Source organism: Equus caballus, chromosome 21, assembly GCF_041296265.1.
Source record: "Equus caballus isolate H_3958 breed thoroughbred chromosome 21, TB-T2T, whole genome shotgun sequence".
Lineage (NCBI taxonomy): Eukaryota > Metazoa > Chordata > Mammalia > Perissodactyla > Equidae > Equus > Equus caballus.
In genome coordinates, this window is record NC_091704.1 from 23997625 (window position 1) to 24019692 (window position 22068).

General features: G+C 41.4%; 1 protein-coding gene and 1 long non-coding RNA gene across 2 annotated transcripts in view; both read left to right on the forward strand.

Moving 5' to 3' along the window:
- The first annotated feature begins 305 nt into the window (after positions 1-305).
- LOC138919782 (uncharacterized) overlaps positions 306-22068 on the forward strand; it is a 64033-nt gene continuing 42270 nt past the window's right edge. Inside the window, exons 1-2 of the long non-coding RNA XR_011430342.1 lie at positions 306-460; positions 15640-15769. This is a non-coding gene — a long non-coding RNA (uncharacterized lncRNA). The remainder of the gene's footprint in view (positions 461-15639; positions 15770-22068) is intronic.
- HTR1A (5-hydroxytryptamine receptor 1A) lies at positions 1324-3461 on the forward strand. The gene is given in 1 exon segment (NM_001081782.2): positions 1324-3461. A coding segment is annotated over 1 exon segment (1269 nt). The 5' UTR covers positions 1324-1858; the 3' UTR covers positions 3128-3461.

Consider the following 22068-nt stretch of genomic DNA (forward strand, 5'->3'; position numbering starts at 1 on the left):
GACTGTGTGCAAATGTGTGCCTTTGTCGGCACAAAACCAACACCAGTGAAGGTGTTTGCCTAGATCTATTAAAACTGCATTCCTAGATAGAACTTGCGAATGACAAATGCTGCAGGCTTTCAAAAAGAGCTAGAAAATACAGTAGGATTTATATACAATATTAAGAGAAAAAGAGGACACTAAAAGAAATTTTTGAGTAAAAGACAAGAAAAAATGCAAAACTCAATATTATTTTTCTTTTAATAACCGTCTTTTTCTTTCTTGAAGTTATGGGATTTCCTCAATACCTGCTTAATTTCTTCTAGATGGCGCTCTAAAACACTTGCCAGAAGGTGGCGACAGAAGCCCTTTTTGCCCAGATCTGTCCCAGGTGCTGAACCCAGTTTTGGAGCTGAAGAGAAACTGCGGGGCCAGAGACCAGGGATTCCACCAAATTCTCCCTAGAGGTTTGCAAGCTCTGGTAAGAAAAACAAAAGACCGCATAAAATGCCCGATCTCATTTACGGCACATAGGCAAAAGATCCCCTTCCCTACATTTACTCGCCACAGAGCCAGGGGAGATGGCAATATTCACTGAAATTAAAAGAGTATGGTGACGGAAAGGCGTGTGTGTGTGTGTGTGTGTGTGTGTCTGCGCGGGCGCAAGTGTATGTGCGTGTGTATGTAGAATACATACCGAATTGGATTTTTCCTTAACTTTGAGATGCAGCTGTTTACCTGTCCTTTGACATGTCCTTTATAATTCCTTCCTCCCCCAGTTCTCCAAGGTTAAAAAAGAAAGTCAAAGGCGACATCCTCCACAAAGGAGTCACGCTGGACTGCGCGATGATGAGGGCGGGGGGGTGGGGGGGTGTTTAAAAGCTAAGAAACACTCTGTCTTCTTTCCATCAATTAACAATAATTTGCAGACTGACCCAGGGCTGTCCACCTCCCCATTCAGGCTCGGTGTGCCTCCTTTTCTCATTTCTTATTGCCACTCTGTGTGGCTGACTCTACTTAAGAATTTCACAGAAATATGAAGCAATGGGTAGTGAGAATTTTTTTCTCTCGAGTTTGGCTGGGTGGGAGGCGGAGTTGTTTGTTGTAATGTTGGTCTGACCGGCGATCAGGTGTATGTAAGCGAGTTCTGAGTCTCTGTCAACAAAAAGGGGCTTGAAAGCAAAGATGATGAGCTAGAGGGAGAGAAGGGCGGGGACGCAGAGGAAAGATAATCAAGGTTGGGGAAGCGTTAAGAGGGGAGGGTTAGCGTGGGAGGAGGGGAGACTGGCTGTCGGATCTACTCACAGGAGGGATAAAGAAAGGAGAGTGAGAGGGGAGAGGGGGACTAAAAGGGAAGGCTGCTAGGGAGAAAGGAGAAGGAGGAGGCTTAAGAGAAAGAAAAGAGAGGAGGAGAGAGTGTGAGAGAGGGAGGGAGAGAAGAGGGGAGAGGAGGGTCACAGAGTGACCGGGGAGGATGGGGTTTTTCTATTCTAGATACTTCTAGGCTTGGAGACTGTTTGCCAGTGGGGAAGCTCCGGCTCCGGCAGACAGTTGGGCAGCGGCAAAGTAAAATGGACAGCGAGAGACAGACGTTCCAGCCACCTCTCCGCCGCCCAGAGATCCCGGAGCTGTTCTCCGGCCAACTCACTTCCCAGCTGGAGTCTCTGAGCGCGCTGGACCGCGGGAGCCCAGGGAGCGCCTAGAAGCTGCTCATCGGAGATGCCCTCGCCTGAGCAGTAAGAACTTCCTGCTTGAATCCCTGCATCCCCTCCAGCTGAAACTCCACAGGAGAAAGGGGCGGAAGACCCCAGGGGGAGGGGCAAGGGGGATTCTGGCTCAGCTCTTTCTCCCCTCCCCCTCCCCCGCCGGGCGCGCAGGCATGGATGTACTCGGCCCTGGACAAGGCAACAACACCACATCTTCCGAGGGTCCCTTCGGAACACGCGCCAACGCTACTGGCATCTCTGATGTGACCTTCAGCTACCAAGTGATCACCTCTCTGCTACTGGGCACGCTCATCTTCTGCGCGGTGCTGGGCAATGCGTGCGTGGTGGCCGCCATCGCCCTCGAGCGCTCCCTGCAGAACGTGGCCAACTATCTCATCGGCTCCCTGGCCGTCACCGACCTCATGGTGTCGGTGCTGGTGCTGCCTATGGCCGCGTTGTACCAGGTACTCAACAAGTGGACGCTGGGACAGGTCACCTGTGACCTGTTCATCGCCCTTGACGTACTGTGCTGCACCTCGTCCATTCTGCACCTGTGCGCCATCGCGCTGGACAGGTACTGGGCCATCACGGACCCCATCGACTACGTGAACAAGAGGACACCTCGGCGCGCTGCCGCGCTCATCTCGCTCACTTGGCTCGTTGGCTTCCTCATCTCCATCCCACCGATGCTGGGATGGCGCACCCCCGAAGACCGCTCAGACCCCGACGCGTGCACCATCAGCAAGGACCATGGCTACACTATCTACTCCACCTTCGGCGCTTTCTACATCCCGCTGCTGCTCATGCTGGTTCTCTATGGGCGCATCTTTAGAGCCGCGCGCTTCCGCATCCGCAAGACAGTCAAGAAGGTGGAGAAGAAGGGAGCGGACTCCCGCCTTGGGGCGTCGCCAGCCCCGCAGCGCAAGAAGAGCGCAAATGGCGAGCTAGGGAGCAGAGAGTGGAGGCAGGGCGTGGAGAACAAGGCAGGGGGGGTTCTGTGCGCCAATGGCGCTGTGAGGCAGGGTGACGACGGCGCCGCCCTGGAGGTGATCGAAGTGCACCGGATGGGCAACTCCAAAGAGCACCTGCCGCTGCCAAGCGAGGCCGGTGCTATCCCCTGCGCTCCCGCCTTCTTCGAGAAGAAAAATGAGCGCAACGCCGAGGCCAAGCGCAAGATGGCCCTGGCCCGCGAAAGGAAGACGGTGAAGACGCTGGGCATCATCATGGGCACCTTCATTCTCTGCTGGTTGCCCTTCTTCATCGTGGCCCTAGTCTTGCCCTTCTGCGAGAGCAGCTGCCATATGCCCACCCTGTTGGGCGCCATAATCAACTGGCTGGGTTACTCCAACTCTCTGCTCAACCCTGTCATTTATGCCTATTTCAACAAGGACTTTCAAAACGCATTTAAGAAGATCCTCAAGTGCAAGTTCTGCCGCCGATGATGATAAAGGAGTAGCCCGCGACTAGGCCCGCCCCCAGCCCTCTGGAATCAACATCTATGATAACTTGCTACTTTTCTTGTTTCTCAGCTGCTCCACCCGCGGCTTCCAGACCTCGTCCCCGCTCCTCACCCCTCAATCCCCTGCTCCTAGGGAGGGCGCTCTGGGCAAAGAGGCCCCAGCCGCGGGGCGGGAGGGCCTGGGAAATTCCCCGGGTCTGTGAGAAGCGACCTTGGCCTCGCAATCAGTTTTGATCCCAGCAATTGCCTCTTCCCTTTTCTGCCCCCAAAATCTTCGCGGCGGAAGTTTAAGCCTCAGCCATTCAAGGCAAAAAAAATCCACAAAGAAAAATACGCTTGCACCCAGCTGCCGTGCCCACTAACGGCTCCCACAGGATTGCCCCACTGATAGAAGTTGGACTTAGGGTTCAGGACTTTGCTGTTTCCCATCCCCTCCCCGGCCAGCTCTCTTGCCCCAGAAAAGTTCACTTTTTTCCGGTCTCATCCCATCTTTCCTGTCCCAGCTTCCCTTTATGTCCTTGCCAGTCCCAGTGCACTAATTTGCTAGTTGGGAAAGGCAGGAGAGTCTGCTTTTCCTTGTGCCTGTGGTGTTCCCGGGAATCCTCGCCTGTGTAGACTCGCAGAATAATTCTCCCGCGTACAGCCTCATGCTTTATTTTCTTGGATTCAAAACAAGTGGCCAGAAGCTCTCCCTTAAAGTTGACTTGTAAGTACAAGGCTGAGCCAGTGGGGGAGAGAGAGGAGGGAGTGCGAAAAGATTTTATCCTTGCTTGGCTTGGTGTCAGCACTCACCAAAGAAACTGACAATCAGTGGGGAGCCAGAGCGGACTTTTGTTTGTATAGGTGGCTGGGGAGTCTGCACGTGCTGTCATTAACACTTACCTACTGAGGGAGGCTCCGGGCCAGGGTGTGAGCGCTGGGGAAGCCGAGCGACCTGGGATCCGCGCGCCGCCCCAGCAGTCTGCGGTTTGGCGTGCGCTCTTAGCGAGGACTGGATCCGGTTTGGATCCATTCCCCCTCCTACGCACTGGGAATCACGGAAGCGCGGGTAAACAAGATCTAGAGGTTCGGAAGCCATTAGTGCTAGGTCAGGCCAAGTTCTTGGGACCGGAGAGATGAGAAGGCCCAAGGGTTAACTTTGTCCAGCAGTGAAGAAGGAGGGGGCCTCAGTTCGCGCGGGCCGGGCTTCAGCTGGCACTCCCAGTAGAGCTTGAAAGGACAATTTTATCCAAAGGATGCAGACTCTTTCCTCCTAGTTCACCCACTCGTCCTTTTGGGATAGGACAGCTCTGTTTAGCATGTCTTAACACTACACAGGATTTGTTCTGCAGAACTTCCTGGACACGTAGTTACCAGGACCCTGGTTTCCAAATAGAAGTTCTGGGTTTTCAGTCAAATGGGTCCCGACAGGTTTAGCGCTATCTGTGACCTCAGAGGCGGTTACTTTAAATAGTGGGATCCCAAAGGACTAGTTAAAGGTGTTCTCCCTGCGGAGTCCCTGAGAATCTTGTACAGGGTTACATTTGCTCCCTGGCTGCTGAGCCACAGGTCTACAAGGGAACAGGCTTCTCGCCATTTGGTATGCAGAACACTCCAAGCTTAAGCCCCTGGAAAGTTATTCTTTCAGCCTTGCCATTCTTGCTGAGAAACCGGTGGTAATCTTTACTGCCCCCAGAAGGGAAGTTATTTCGGTGCTCCGTTTGAATGTAAATTTCCGTGCAACTGACCGGGATTAAGAGGTTTGTTATAATTAAATCTAGCCTCTAATTTTGCGATGAATAACAGTGTCATTTATGAATAATTGCACAAAGTTATGTATTCTTACTCCTCTCTCTCCTCAACTGTACTTTTTGAATGATTGCATCTGTTGTTTTGAGAACCTGTGTTGCAAAAGTTGCCAATGAAAAGTTCACTTGTGTTTAAAATTAAGAAGGTGAAAAGACAGGTCTCACTTGAAGCCATTTTATTGTTTGTCAAAATGAACAAAGCCTCCGTTTGGTATCTTTTTCTCTAACCTAAACTGAGAGTTGGTGTCATATTCCATTAAAATAGAGAAAGTATGAGAACTCTGGGCACTCAGTGGATGGTTTGTCTATGCATATGTAATACTAGTAAGAGGCTGAGATGCAGAAAAAAAAGTAGACTTCTCCAGTCCAACAATTATTGATTTAAAAATTCAATTTCTTTTTGCTCACAATAATTTAAATAGAGCTATATGAAAAAATTAACTTTTCTGTATGTTTTCCTAACTTCCTAGAACAAATTTTATATATAAAATAATTAAAACCCAAAAGTGGCTCAGCCAAATTATGGCTTTGCCAGCAAGTGTTACATTTGAAGTCTTGAGACTTTCGTTTATTTGTGTCTTTTACAGAACTGTATGGCAATGTCTTTTGGACATTTGTTCTTCCTGCTTTGGAGGATTTACACACGAATGGGGAAGAAGCATCCAATTAGAGTAGAATTGCCAAGGCGATAGAGAAATTTGAGGAATAAGTGCATAGCAGTAAAGAGCCTCTGGAGCTTTTTGTTTGTTTGTTTAAAGTATTTGTATTAAGGTAAAGTATATATGCATCAAAATTGGCTTTCACTCTTCCCTGTGACAATAAAGGATTTCAATAATGGTAATGCTACAATAAAGAGATATCACTCACACATGCATCTTTATTTTAATCAGATTCACTGTCTACTCGTATTTATTTGTGCAATATTAAAATTGAAATTAAAAAAATACAGTTATCAGGAGAAGATCCTGCCATATAGCTCAAGGATTTGACACTTAGACAAATAAATTTAGTTTTTAGTACTGAAACTCATTCTAGATGAGTGATTTCTTTTTTAAAAAATCCTGTCTTGGGGCCAGTCCCATGGCATCGTGGTTAAGTTTGGTGCACTTCACTTCAGCGGCCTGGGTTCACAGGTTCAGATCCAAGGTGCGGATCTACACAACTCATCAGCCATGCTGTGGTGGCAACCCACATGTAAAGTGGAGGAAGGTTGACACAAATGTTAGCTTAGGCCTAATCTTCCTTAAGCAAAAAAAAAAAAAAAAAAAAAGGAAGATTGGCAACAGATGTTAGCTCAGGGCTAATCTTCCTCGGGGAAAAAAAATATCCTGTTTCTGGAAAGAGGAGGTCACATATCACTGGTTAACCATGAAGCCATGCAGTTTCCCTGACTGACACGTACAGTTAAGATTTAGGCATCTGTCTAATTAATATGCACAGGGTGGAGGAATGCAGAAAAGAAATACAGCCTCTGGTAAAAGCCACGGGAGGTCATCCTGCCATTTTAAAGCAGGGAACAGCGCTGAGGTCCCTCCTCTATCTTCCTCACAATGTCTACCTACAAGAAAATGGCCTTCCCTGCTTTCAAATGAAGAAACTCGTTGTTTGGGGGTTTATCACCCAATTAAAAGTGGAGCAGCATTGTCCTTCTGTCTGGCTCTCCTTTGATAGTGGGGTTCTGTATATAAGACCTATTATTATCTTAAAATTAATTATTCTCTCTTTTCCCATACTGGAATCATCAGTAATACTTCTTATTTCCCATGTTATATTTATTAATTCTGCTGCTTTCTGGTATCAGAATGATGGCTACAGGGCAAGGTGGACCTGGGTAAACAACCAAGGGGAAGACAAGGTCGGGAATAATATAGCCACAGAGGAGAACACTCTGAAAATGCATGAAGCTTAGTTCAGGCAATACATGTATTTACATATTCTCCCAATAATGAAAACTAAAGACAGAGAAATTGAGAGTACAAGAACTGTTTGGAGTTTCTCATTTGAAAAGTGTTAAGTAAATGCATCCCTGACCTTGAGTAAAATGATGCATTTAGCACATTTGTCTTTTAGATTCTGGACATTTCCCTTCTTCTCTGTTGTTCTCTGCTCTGGCATCTCTTCCTCCAAGGTGACAATGGCTTTCTGTTTTTTACAGACCTTCTTGAGCCTCTATAAGACTCCAATTAAGAGAGAATTGTTATCAGTCACTTCCAGTGTGATTAACAAGCCCAGATAACCAATCGGTAGCTATCATATGTCAGGCTTTTTGGAAAAATGTTGAAATATGGGACTACAAATTAATATAACAGGCTATTGTCACATTGAAGGAGTTTTCAATCAATTTGGGTAGACAAGAATAAACTGCTAACGCTAATAAACACTAATGGCAGAATATAAATATCATCCAAACAGGACAAATCACAGGAATTTGGCTCTGTAAGAATTGAGAGGACAAAAACCCCAGTGAACTGTGGTGGCTAGGGAAGATTGGGTAGGGAAAACTGTGTAGAGCCTCCAGGACTGAGCTCTGGGCACATGGCAGGTGGTATGAAAAGGCAGACATTCTTTATGGTGCCAAAGACAGCCTGGTCCCTTCTTCCTGTCAAGTGGGGTCTGAGGTGAAATTTTTGTCTGGATTCCTGAATGCTCGTAGCCTGGGTTGATTATGGAGGTGATGATCCTAGAGAAAGATACAGGCTTAGAACTTCCCATGCATTGTGTCAACTGGAAAAGTCTGGAAAGGGGGAGAGAAGATGAATCTAAAGTCAAAGGAATGGGGGTTGGGGTAGCTAGAGAAAATAAGAGGAAGAATGTTGTGAGCAGAGTAAGGGACAGAGCATGTGAATAAGGAGAGAATCATTAAACCATTAAAAGGGGACAGCAGATTGACCAAGGGTAGGTACAAGACAGAATACTTCATACTTACATAATGTTTGTGTTCTTGCTAAGTGATTTTCACACAATATGCCATTTATCTTTGAGGTAGCAGATCCTTTTGGGAATGTCGATTAGACCATTTCAGCCAAAGCAGAAGATTCACATAGTAGTGAATAAGCATAGAAAAAAGTGCTAGAGATCATATATGGAAGCAGCATACTTCCAGGTTAAAAAGCCAGAACTATAGCTTTAGTCACTGGGGATTACTAATAGTGAAAGCAGAAGTGTTCTGTTTGGAGGTAATTTTAATGATGCAGGTGTGAAACAATAAAGGACTGAATGAGGGATGCTGGCAGAAGGAATGGGAACAAATAAGTCTCCGAAAAACGTATCAGAGAAAGAACTGGCAGGACTTGGTGTCTGGAGGTGAAGAGAGGGAGTTGAAGATGTTAATGAGGTTTTGAGCCAAGATTTGGGTGAATAATGGAAAAGAGGAAGTGGAGAGTTGCTTCTCCTATGGGTCTCCTTTTTCAGCCCTATCTCTAAATATAAAAAGGCTTTGTCCTTTGCTTAAAGGGTTTCCAGCCCAGATCTCAGGGGTCTGCTGGGAAATGTATTGATACGTGTCACAGCATCTGAATAGTCTGTCACTTGGGTGAGTAGGTGAGGAATGCCACCTCACAGAGTGATGGTTGGATCAATTCCCTGATTATTGATGGATTTTTTTCTTTTTAGTAGTACATGTTGTGTGTTGGAAAGGGACTACAACAGCCTTTCAAGAAGAGCAACTGAAACACACAATGTTAGGCAGTGTATTAAGAATGATACACAAAACCCAAAAGATTAGGTCTGTCCAGTTGACCAAGTGGAAAGCAGAGCAATCCAGTTTGTTCCTCAAGTCCATAGCAGACTTGCTTTATCCTCTAGATATTCATAGAAAATCTAGATCCATGAGGCTAAAGTATCCAGCGAATTCATTCATTTTTTTCCAACTCACTTTGCTTATGTGGCAATGGTGGGGATGGGGAAATGAGTTGGGTCCACAGACACTTCAATATCTGATCCTATTTCAGTCATTTCCATGACACCTGCTAGTAACCCTGAGCAATTGCCCAGCCTTTCAGAAAGTTCCCCAGGCCAGGATTTCAAGGAGCTGTCTTGCATTGGCAATTGGTTGTTCTGTGGTGTCTCAGTTGGTTTCACCTCTGAAGAAAGAAAAGGAAACAGGCTGACTGGGAGAAGAAGTGAGGGGGGAAAGGAAGGAGTAGACAACGGGTCTCACCTGTCTTGTTATAAACTTGTGGAGATTGATGAGAAACTGTTTGGAAACTTCCCAAAGGTCCTCGGAGGGGAAGCTTCTTTGACATATGGTGTGCTTCATAGTCTCTGGAAGCAATCAGTCTGACTTTGCACGAACTAAATAAAAGAGAGAGAAAGCAACTGAGAAAGCTGGTTTTAACTTTAAAAGAACAGTAGAGACAAGACTTCAAGTGCAAATATTCACAAACAATGCAGACTTTTGTAAGCATATACTATGTTGTAAGGATTTGTCACAGAGAAGGGGTAATTTATGAGATAGACTCTGGTTCAGGAGTGGTAGGCAGATGATTCATTCACACATTCAACTAATTTCTGGAGCACCTATGGCTAGGCACTGTCCTAGGTGCTTGGGATACAGCAGTGATCAAATCAGATGAAAACTCTCTGGTAGAATGTTCTCAAAAATGGCCACAGTTATTCCCCTTTATGTGTCCAACCTTTTTTACAATGTGATTTTCACCTTCTCTCATCAAGATATGGAGGCTTTCCCACCATTTGAATCTGAGTTGGCCTTGTGACTTGCTTTGGCCAATATAATGGGGCGGAATTAATGTGAGACCAGTTCTGACCATGGAACTCCCAAGGCTTTGCACCCTTCCACATGCTCCCTTAAAATCCTGCCCAACCGCCATGTGAACAAGCCTGTGCTCACTTGCTGGAGACCAAGAGATCGCCTGGCGCAGAGAAGAGTCCTTCCAGCTAAGGCCATCATGGACCAGCCTGATCTCAGTGGACTCACCAGCTGATTGCAGACACAAGAGTAAGCACAGCTACCACCAGAGAAACTGCTCAACTTCATTCATTTGAAATTGTCAGGACACAGACTTGGGAACTATGAAGGTTGTTTGTCATACGAAAAGGCTAACTGACACAGTTGCAGACCTTAAGGAGTTTACATTCTAGAGGGGAGAGAAAATTAACAACCACCACAAAATCACATATATATGTAGCATATCAGATGGTGATCAGTATTATGGAAAAAAATAAACTAGAGTAAGATATATAGGGAGTGCTGAGGTGGAGGGAACGGATGTTATTATTTTTTATAGGGTGTTCAGGGAAGGGCTTACTGATAAGGTGACATTTAAATGGACACTTTGAAAGAGTTATCAGAAGCATGAGATTAGATTGAGACTTGGTGAAAATGAGCACTCGAACAAATAAATCTTAAATAACAGTTAATTGTGAAAACTACAAAGGGTATATTTCCAACAGGAAATACCAGGAAATTGCAGATTTGGGGATTTGGATGGTCAAATTCTGAATTTTTCCTGTTCTTGACAGCAGTCTCATTTAGATCGAAAGTATTAATATTCAACCTGCTCAGAATAAAGCCCAGCCAGGTCATGGGAAGCCCTGAATGGGGTCTTATTGAGTCTCAGATAGTCCTGTAACCCCAAAACTCTGGTGTGTACTCTACATAGTGAAAAAAACTGCCTTTGGCAAGCCAAGTCACCTGAATTTAACTTCCTACTGTGCTACCACTGCCATCTTGCTATATTATATAGTTTTATTTTGAAAACAAGTCTATTGAGATATAGTTCACATTCTTTACATTAACTCATTTAAAGTGTACAATTTGAAGGTTTTTAGTACATTCACAAAGTTGTGCAGCTACCACCATAATCGTTTTAGAACATTTTCATCACCTCCCAAAATAAACTCGGTATCCTTCAGCAGTCACTCTCTATTTACCACTAAACCCTGAGCCTTAGGCAACCACTAATTTATTTTCTATCTCTATGAATTTGCCCATTCTGGACATTCCATATAAATGGAATCATGTAATATGTGATCTTTTGTAACTGGCTTCTTTTTCTTAGCATAATGTTTTAAAGCTTCATCTGTGTTGTAGTATGTATCAATACTTTATTTCTTTTCATTGTCAAATAGTATCCCATTTTGTGGATATACTATATTTTATTTAGCTATTCATTCATTACTGAACATTTGGGTTGTTTCCACTTTTTGTCTATTGTGAATAATGATGCTATGAACATTCATGTACAAATCTCTGTGTGGGCATGTTTTCACAATCTTGGTGAAACCTAGGAGTAGAATTTCTGGGTCAGATGGTAACTCAATGTGTAATGTTTTGAGGAACTTCCAAAATGTTTTCTAAAGTGGTTGCACCTTTTTACATCCCTATTGGCAATGCAAAGGGTCCCTTTCGATTTCTCCTTGCCAATACTTGTTACTATCTGTCTTTTTGATGATAGCCATCTTAGTTGGTCTGAAGTGGTATCTCATTGTGGTTTTGACTTGCATTTCTCTAGTAACTAATGATGTTGAGCATCTTTTCATGTGCTTACTGGCCATTTGTATATCTTATCTAAAGAAGTATCTATTCAAATCCTTTTCTCATTTTTAAATTAGGTAGTCTTTTTATTATTGAGTTGTTAGAGTTCTTTACATATCCTGGATATTAGCCTCTTATCAGATATGTGATTTGCAAACATTTTCTCTAATTCTATCATCTTTTCCTTTTTTGATGTTATCATTTGCAACAAAAAGTTTTTAATTTTGAGGAAGTTCAATTTGTCTATTCTTTCTTTTGTTGTTTGTGCTTTTTGAGTGTATCTAAAGTCACAAAATTTACTCCTATGTTTTCTTCTAGGGGTTTTATAGTTTTAGCTTTTGCATTTAGATAGTTGATCCAGTTTCAGTTAAATTTTGTGTACACCATATAAAAAGGGGCTCAACTTCAGATTTTTGTACTTCCACTACCATTTGTTGATAAAACAACTATTTTTCCTCATTGAGTTATTTTTAGCACCCTTGGTGAAGATCACTTGAGCATGAATGTAAAGGATTATTTTCAGACTCTAATTCTATTCCACTGATCTATATTGTCTACCCTTATGCTGCTATCATACAGTCTTGATTACTGTGGCTTTGTCGTAAGTCTTGAAATCGGAGAACATGAGTCCTTCAACTTTGTTCTATTCTTTCAAGATCATTTCAGCTATTCTGTGTGCCTTGCATTTCCATATGAATTCTAAGATCTGCTTGTCAGTTTCAGAAAAAAATTCCTGAGATTTTAATAGGGGTTGCATTGGATCTGTAGATCAATATAGGGAGTATCGTCATAACAATATTAAATCTTCTGATTTATGAACATTGAATGTCTTTCCATTTATTTAAATCTGCTTTAATTTATTTTAACAATGTTTTATAGTTTTCAGAGTGTAAGTTTTGCACTTATTTTGTTAAATTTGTTCCTAAGCATTTTCTTCTTTTTGATGTTTTTGTAAATGAAATTGCTTTCTTTATTTCATTTTCAAATTATTCATTTTTAGTATATAGACAGACACTAGGTTTTTGTATGTGGATCTTTTATTCTGCAGTCTTGCTAATCTTATTTATTCTAATAGACTTTTAGTGAATTTCTTAGGATTTGTTTATGTACAAAATCATGTCATCTGTAAATTGAGATAGTTTTACTTTTTTTCCCCCTCAATCTGGATGCTTTATTTCATTTTCTTGACCAATTCCCTAGCTAGAACCTCCAGTACAAGATTGCATGAAAATGGTGAGACTAGATATCCTGTCTGCTTCCTGATCTTATGGGGAAAGCATTCAGACTTTCACCATTAAGTATGATGTTTACTATGGGTTTTCCATACCTGTCCTTTATCAGGTTGAGGAAATTTCCTTATTTTCTTACTTTGTTGAGTGTTTTCATCACAGATTTTATAAAGTGGCTTCTCTGGGTTGATTGAAATGATCATGTGTTTTTTTTGTTTTTTTTTTGCTTTATTCTGTTGATATGGTGTATTACATTAATTTATTTTCAGATGTGAAACCAACCTTACATTCTTGGGATAAATCCTTCTTGATAATGGTGTATAATTTTTCTTTATATGTTGCTGGATTTGGTTTACTAGTATTTTTTTGAGGGGTTTTGTATTTATATTCCTAAGAGATATCGTTCTTTAGTTTTTGTTATAGCTTTGTCTGATTTTGGTATTAAAATTATACTGGCCTGCCCATCGTTCTTTTTTTGGAGTGGAGGGAGTGGTGAGGAAGATTGGCCCTGAGCCAACACCTGTTTCCAATCTTCCCCTTTTTGCTCAAGGAAGATTGTCCCTGAGCTAACATCTGTGCCAATCTTCCTCTATTTTGTATGTGGGAAGCCACCACAGCATGGCTTGATGAGCAGTGTGTAGGTCTGCACTGGGTATCCAAACCTGCAAACCCTGGGACACCAAAGCAGAGTGCTCGAACTAAACCACTATACCACCATGCCAGCCCCTGCATCATCTTTTAATAATGACTAGACACACTCTGTGCATATCTCATTGCAAATATGTAATGATGAACTGCTTATAGATATGCACAGGAAATTCAATGTTTAGGAGGGATTGACTGTGCATGGAGGTGTTAGAAAGACCCTAACACATTTCAGTCCTTGTAAAGAATCTGAGTGGGTATCCATAACTCTGGAAACAACCTTAATAATCATAATGATATTGACAGTAGTGTTTATACTTTCTATCTGGTTACAACGGTATCTTATTATGGTTCAATAATGTATTAGAATCTGCTTGTGCTCACCAATATCCAAGACCTTTCTTCCTGGAAGCACAGCTAGACTACCATTTTCTAATCTCCCTTCCGGTGGGGTGTGGCTGTGAGGTTGGTGTCAAGCTGATATAATACATGCAGAAGTGATGTCACCACTTTTAGGGTTGCACTATAGAAACCTCCAGAGTGATCTTTTCTCATTTGGTAGCTAAATGGAGAGGGCTCCCTGGACCTAGAGGAGGGACCACAGATGTAAGGAGCCTGAACCTCTGATTCCCTATGTAGACCAAAGTCTTTCCCACCCCATTTCCCACCAACCAGCCTTTGACTGTGATAAAAACAGAAACGAAACTAGAGTTTAATGAAACTTGACTTTAAACTGAGATTTTTGGGTTGTTTGTACAGCATTAGGTCTGCCTTGATCAACATAAAATGCCAATACATTGAGTAAAAACTTTGCAGTGTCCTGTCAGTGAGGTTGCACTAGATAACTGAGGTAACTGCCAGCTGTTTTCCATCTTGGTCAAGGTCACAAAACTACTGGGAAGGAATGCACATAGGCCAAGAGAACACACTTTCAGTGTGTGTTCTGGCTAGTACTGGGAAGCCAAGAGGAAGCCTAGTGCTCATCACCAGTGCCTTAGTTCAGAGACTTAGTTTTGCTATGGCTTTAGTTTTATGGAGTTCATTTACGACAATGTCCCTGAGCCACATCTTTCGCCAGTCCTTGGGTCTTCGGAAAAATTATAAAGTAGGCACAATTGATTTCTTCAATGCCTTTCCCTTTCTTTGATGCATCCTTTTCTTCCATTTTGCTTTCCCCGTTAGTATCTCAAAACTTGCACTGCATGTCTCCCTTCTAAAGTCTCCTACTTGTCATTTCTTTTTAAGGTTTTATTTATTTATTTATTTATTCCTTTTTTCTCCCCAAAGGCCCCTGGGACACAGTTGTATATTCTTTGTTGTGGGTCCTTCTAGTTGTGGCATGTGGGATGCTGCCTCAGCGTGGCTTGATGAGCAGTGCCCTGTCCGCGCCCAGGATTTGAACCAATGAAACACTGGGCCGCCTGCAGCGGAACGGGCGAACTTAACCACTCGGCCATGGGACCAGCCCCCTACTTGCCATTTTTATTCCTCATTCCTTCAATTTTGGATCATACCAAAGGTGGTGGGGGAGCAAGCCAGGCCAGGAAGGACAGAAAGTTGACCAAGTTCACTAGCAACAAGGACATACAATGACAATTTTTCTTTTATCATTTGTGCAACTGACAGGGGGGCTTTCTATATTCTCTAATAGAGATATTACTAATTGTTATGGCATTATGCAAAAAACAAAAATATTATAGAACATCTTGTGATTTTGTGTATTCTCGTGGTTATAAGATAGATAAATTATCCCAAGGGAAATGAAATTATCTGAATTTAGCTGTGTCATACTTTTCTAGTGAAAGTTTTCCAAGCCCATGTGTTTATACTTGTATGTAGATGGTAATAAGATGGCAAATGGCCAAAAATCCTTCCTGTGTTACTACATGAGATTATTCAAGAGTTCCCCAGCATAGTTAGGTGGCTATTGCAGTTAGAATAGCTTAGCATGATTAAAGAAGGATTTAAAAGGGAGTGATTAATAGCAGAGGACTGCAAAGAAAGAGCTGAGAGGACCTGGAGACTGATTGAGTGTAAAATGGACTGTTAAAGAGAACTCACATTTGGAGATTGGGGGATATTAGAATAGATGAGAAATGAGGAAATTAAGAACACAAGGTGCTACTTTGGGACAGAAGAAATGGAAGGTCATTGACAAATTTCCAGAATTCAATTTCAATAGTAGGAAAGAGGAATAAATCAGTTAAACTGATGAGAGATAAGGGGGCACACAGAGGCTACTCAGACATTGCATGTGGAGCCCTACTTTGAGAGAGGATATGTTATTATAAGAACTGAAAGGAGTGTTGGATGAAATAAACATTTCCTTTTCTTTTAGATAAAAGAGACCAGTGTATGTGTCTAGAGACGGGGGAAAACAGAAACAAAAAGTAAAGAAGATTGAAGGCAGGAAGAACTGAAGATTCTGGTGAAAGAGAAGATAATTGAAGGAGTGAAGTCTTGACAAGGTGAAACATTGAAGTGTTAAGATTTGAAGTGGGAACATTCTGTGTGATAGGAGGTGAAGGGAGAATGTATGAAGAGGTAGAGATACAATCCAGCTTTGAGGAGAAAGGAAGATATTGTATGAGGATAAATTTGTCAGTGGTTTCATTCGAGAATTACATGTCTAGATGGATGCCCCAGGTGAACAATCAAAATGAGAACACATCTATGTTGGAGAATCTGTGACCTGGGAGTGAGATCAAAGGCCAGAGAGAGTTGGGTGGAGCTGGAAGCCGCAGCAGTACTTGTTGAGAGCTGCCTCAGAGTTTGTGCTGCCCTTTAAGCTAGAGCACATGCAACCACTTCTTCTGTCCCTCTGGCCTGGTTCTCTCATCCACCACTTTTGGCGTGATCCCAAATTGAGGGAATGGAGAATCAAAGCATATGGATACATTCTAGAGCTGGCAGTTACTCTGATTTCCTCAACTTCACCTTTGTCTCTCTAAGAATCTAGAGGACTCTTAATTATTGGAACTTTCACAAACAGGAAGGAATTTGTGCCTGATGATTTTTTTATGCAAGAAGTAAGGTAACAAATAATAGCAGTGGGGACAATGACTTCAGCAGGGTAAATAAGGTCTAGAATAGTTAATGTAAGTAAAATTGCCCCACTGACTTTATAACAAGGATTCTTGAATTCTCAAGTACTCTAAGTTATTAGCTGCGGTTAGATAGTCTGGCTTTGTAGTAAACTAGATCCATGGGAATGAGTGAACCCTAGCTTTTTTCACAGTTCTTCAACTTTCCTCATTAGCAAGTCTTATTCTTCTATCTTTGTGTCTCTCACATATGCCCCTTCTATTTCTTTTTAATATCCCACATTCTCATTCTAGGTTTTACTTCATGCCTGGATGATTGCATGATCGTTACAGCTTCCTAAACCGTTGTCTATTTCCTCTTCCTCTCCCCCATTTCTTCCTTTTTTATTATGTCTTGAGTGCCACTGTTAAATTAATATTCTCTGGCAAAAAGATTCCCCATATTCAAGCTTACTTCCCACAGTATAACCAATTCCTCCTAACTGTGTGCTAAAATTATACAAAATAATGTCTGGAGATATTTAGCAAAAGGTCGACTAGATAGTACCCACTTAACAAATGTTATTTGATCTTTACTCAAGGCAGAAGCTATGGTTGGGTCACTCATTGGTTTTGTAGTTATAGAGCAGGGAGAAAAATTATATCTAATATGAGTTGTAATACGCTGAGTTTTTAATTGCATAAAACAGAAGGCAGCTAGGTAGAAGTCAGACTTACCTAGCTGTTTTTAATGGCTTTTTTCAAATGTCTGAGGGAGAAAGAAGTGGGCATTTACAAACTATCGTTACCCATGAAATAGAGCTTTTATTTTAAAGAAATAAGACAATGAACAGGACTTGAGAACGAGTTTGGTAAACTGGTAAATTACTAGAAAATGTAACATCAACCTTCTTCCCTCCTTGTCTTTGCTTTGCCTTTGCCTGACCTTGAAGTGAGTTTCTCTCTCTCACTCATTAATTTTTGGCTCTAGTGGAGTGGTGGAGCTCATCATTGCTTGTTCAGTTTATGGTTGTATTCACAGTAGACCACAATGTTACCACTCTTAAGCCTCTCCAAAGGAACCAGATGGCTGGTATACTTGCACTGCCAAAACAACAGTAATAAAAACCATAAAATGTGAAGAAATGATGTATTTTCATTTTGTTGTATTTCAGTCCTGAAAGAGTGTCATTAAATAATGAGGATTTCAAGAGCTGACTGTGAAACTCCAACAATATTGAGAGTCTGGGCCATTGATCTCATTCTTCATTGTTAAATAATTAAGCCTTGATCATCTCAAACACACACACTTGATTGGTGTCATCTGATGGCACTACAATTTTTTCTCTAGCAATTTAGGAAAGAGATTAATTTTAAATGACCAGATTACCTCTTTCTTATTTTGCATTTAAGCTTTGATGATATGGTATCTGATCATATTCAAATATTCAATTGGTATGAATTTCTAAAATATTGTGCTCTTACCTTGATATATTTTTGTTATGTAACTTTTCATGATGTTTGGTTTAATGGGCTTCTTACCCTTTTAATCATATTTTAATAGCATCTAATGTGCTAATAATGGGTTTGACAGCATCATCACTGATTTTTTCCATGAACATTTACATATATACATATATAATTTATTACTTGATACTTAAGCATATCCTATAAAGTGTGACGTACTTTTAACAAAATAATTTTTATATCTGCATGTATGAAATAGCATGTAAGTCAGTGGTTCTCAACTTGGGGTGATTTATGCCCTCCCACCCCCAACTGACATTTGGAAATGTCTAAAGACGTTCTTCATCAACATGACTGGAAGAGTGCCACTGTCATCTAGTAGGTAGAGGTCAGAGATTATGTTAAATATCCTACAATGCGCAAGACAGCCCCACAGCTAAATGTGGCCTCAAGAATCAATAGAACTGAGGTTGAGAAACCCAGATCTAGATGAATCTGTACATGATTGCCTTTTCATGTTTTAGAAAGAAAAAGTTTTGAAGTACTTTTATGACCAGCAAAGGGTAGTGCATGCATTTAGGAAGAATCCAAGATCAAAAAAGCCGTAAACTCCCCTTTGTTTTTGTAACGCTTGTTGACTTTTCCAGGAGCTTTCACACTTAGAATATCATATAATTCTTATATCATTCTTGGGACGTAGAAATAGAAGAGTGTCCAAATAAATATGTCTTTTTACAGAAACAGATACAGGGAATTTAAGTGATTATCTTAAGGTTACATGGCTGGTTAGTGATCCCAGTTCCCTGTCCACAGTACATTGAAACCCCTGAGACAGAAATATATCTACCAACCTAATGGTAGGAGTGGAATTAAGAGGTGGACTCTTTATGTTCCCAGGAGAAAAACAGGCTAGTAGTGCTATTGTACAAAAAGGCCTGCTCCGTTTTCTCTCCATTTCTCCCTTCTCCTCAGTAACATGAAAATTCCACAGAGAAGAAGGACATCATTCTACCTATTATTAAACTCTGAATAATTTCAGATCATCATTTTAATTAAAACATTTTTTATTGGTGTAGAATTAAATTTACTTGTGTTAACTCTAAGTTTACATCTAGCACTAATCACAATATTCAAGGCAAGTAAATCTCAAACTGATTCTGTAAATTCTGCTGTGTAGCAGTGCTGAAGCTGAGACAACTCAAGTAATATGGGCTTTCCATGTTCTTCATCCTCAAGTTCCAAGTTATGACTCCTCTTTTAGCTGTTGAATAATGAATGCATTTGTCACAGAATGCCATCGGTCAGGGCACAGATTTAAATGAGAAATGGAACAAGAATTGATGCCTAATAACTGCGGTGTTAACCTTGGATAATGGGGTCAGTTACTTTCAGAATATTTTACCAAGGAGAGAAATCCACTGTCATTTTCATCACAGGTTTGCTCCTACTATGTTATTTTTGCCAGGAACTAAGATCTTTAAGCTTTAACTTGGAAACTGTTAACAGTATGATATAATACCTGCTGTTTTAATAGTTGAAGTAATTAATTTTAAATAAAGTAGAGCTGTAGTTTAAACTATCTTTGTATAAATATTGATCATTTAGAATAAGTTCTACTTAAGTGTTTTCCAAAAATGTGTATAACCTTTGAAAGTGAATGCATAGGGAAAAGTTACAAAGCCATCCATCCTACCTTATCAACCTGTTCATTTGTTAATCAAAGGTTTCCTGAAATTTAGGATCCACAGAGTGGAGTAAGGATTTGTTCTCAATATATTTACTAAGTTCTGCTAGGTATCTAGCACTGTGGATACACCAGAGAGGCACAGAGGTTTCATACATGTTTTCTGCAGTTAAAAATTTATTAGTGGAGCTCTTGTTGTTTTCAGTGCCATGAAGTTGATTCCCACTCCTAGTGACCCTGTGTACAGCACAGCGGAACCCTGCCTGGTCTTTTTGCACCACCCTCTCTCTTCCGGCGCTGTCTCAAACAATGCTCCACTACTATACACAGGGTTTTCATGGCTTATTTTTTTGGAGGTGGGTGGCCACGTCCTTCTTCCTAGTCTGTCTAGTCTGGAAGCTATGCTAAAACCTGTCCACCATGGGTGACCCTACTGGTATTTGAAATACTAGTGGCGTAGCTTTCAGCATCACAGCAATACAGCCACCACAGTATGACAACCTACAGACAGGTAGTATGGTTCCCCAACTGGGAAACCAACTCGGGCCATGCCAGTGAGAATATTGAATCTTAACCACTAATCCACTGGGGAGGGCCGGTTAGGCTGTAGATTGGGGTAAATTCTGGAGTGCCCATAGGAGAATGAATGTGGCCTAGCAGCAGAGAGGAAGGGCTGTAATAACGAAGGCTGTCAGTGTCCAAATATAAGGGAGAAACCCCTAGGTGTTTGTAGCTTAATGGGAAGTGGGCAAAACACTAAGTGAAAGCTAAAAGGTTACAGAAAATTAGGGGATCAAATGACCCCACAGCAGTAATTCCAAGCTATTTATTTAGTTGAATGGCTAGGAAGTGAGTTGTGATCAAAACTCCCCGTATTATCCACTGAAGTAATTATTGAAGATGGAGTAGTTGTTTGTAAATACTTATGTTCTAACAGTTTTTCTTAATTCTGGCTAATTTGAATTACCTGGGGAGCTTTTAAATACATCATGAATGGCTGCACCCCCATCTGGAGATTCTGATTCACTGGGTCTAGAGTTAGGCCTGAAAAATTGCTACTAACAAAGCAAACATCAAAATCTCCACGGGTGATTCTGAAATACAGAAAACCATGGATACAAAGAGCTTAGAAAATATCTGATGCTATGTTAGACACCTCATCATATAGGAAAATGGAGTGTGTCCTTCACGATGATGATAACTTCATGGGTCTGAGACTTTACATTGGAGATTTTTGATATTTGGGACTATCCTCTACGTTTTGGGAAAGAATGAGAAAAGGCCAATGAAACTTTTGGTCTCCTGTTTATCCCAGGAGCCTTCTGGGAACAAGCACAGTGCTGACTAGGCAAGTCATGCAGAACAATAAGGAGCCTTTGTCACTATTCTCTAATTTACTGAATGGCCATCAGGGGATACCCTTGACTAAGGTATTTTTTGAGGCAACACATTAGAACTCAGCATAAATAGAAACTAATCATAAATGGACTTAAAAACAAAGTGATCAATATTTAGGATATCTGCACTGTACAAATGTATCAATTTTAGATTTTGTGACAGTTAAAAATGACTTGCCAGAGATGAAAAATTTAACACTGTCCTCTGGCGACCAGAATGAGTCGCTGTCATTGGCGGAACATTCAGTGCTCTGTGTCAGGAAGGAGATATATCTATATATATTGCAGAAATCACATTTGTAGAAGGATAAAGAAGTTTTCAAAGCAGAGTTTGTGAATGATAAACCACCTTCCTGGAGGTGTAGCATGAGGAAGGTGATTGATCCGTGTAATAACTCAAGAACTAACAGGAAATATTAACAAGGAGAGGAAGATAGTTTGCTGGCTATTTTGACAAACATAATTTTGATTTTCTGCTGTCCTAAGTCTTTGGTAAATTTGTCTTTAAGCACTGTTTAGAGATGTGAACTAATCCAGGGTGGGACCACTTATTTAATCTGTCATCATTTTAATAGGAATGTGCTTACAAATGCAGATTATTTGACAAAACTATATTCTCTGAGGGAAATTTAGAACTAGTTTTAAAGGATTAGATTATTAAACCAATTATTGTATCATGACAGATGTTAATTTTGTTGAAGGAAGACCTTGTAGGTAAGGGCATTTGAATGTTTTTTTCTTGTTGACATAAGAAGCCTTGGAAGGTTTGGGGCAGTACAGTGCTATGACCTGCTATGTGCCGTGTGTTGTAGAAGGACTTCTGTGGCTGCTGTCTAGTGGATGGACTATGCAGGTGAGTATGAATATAAGGAGAGGTCCCTTAGGAGGCTTTGTTAGGAACTTCCCAGATGGCTTGAGAGATGGTGGCTTGGAACAATGAGGTAGCAGTGGAGATGGAGAGAAGGTGACCTGTGAAAAAATTCCCTGAATAGCATCTCTGAAAAATATCCTTCCCAGTCCAAGCTGAAGACTTGGGTGGGAAGTGGGCAGTGAGTGGAAGTCAAATCTTGATCTTACTAATGACTCTGAGAAATGTTTTAATGGATGGAACCATGACATAAAAGGTTAATAAGATTTTTAAAAAAGTGAAAGTGTGATGACAACGAACGCTCATACATACAGTTAATAAATGTAAG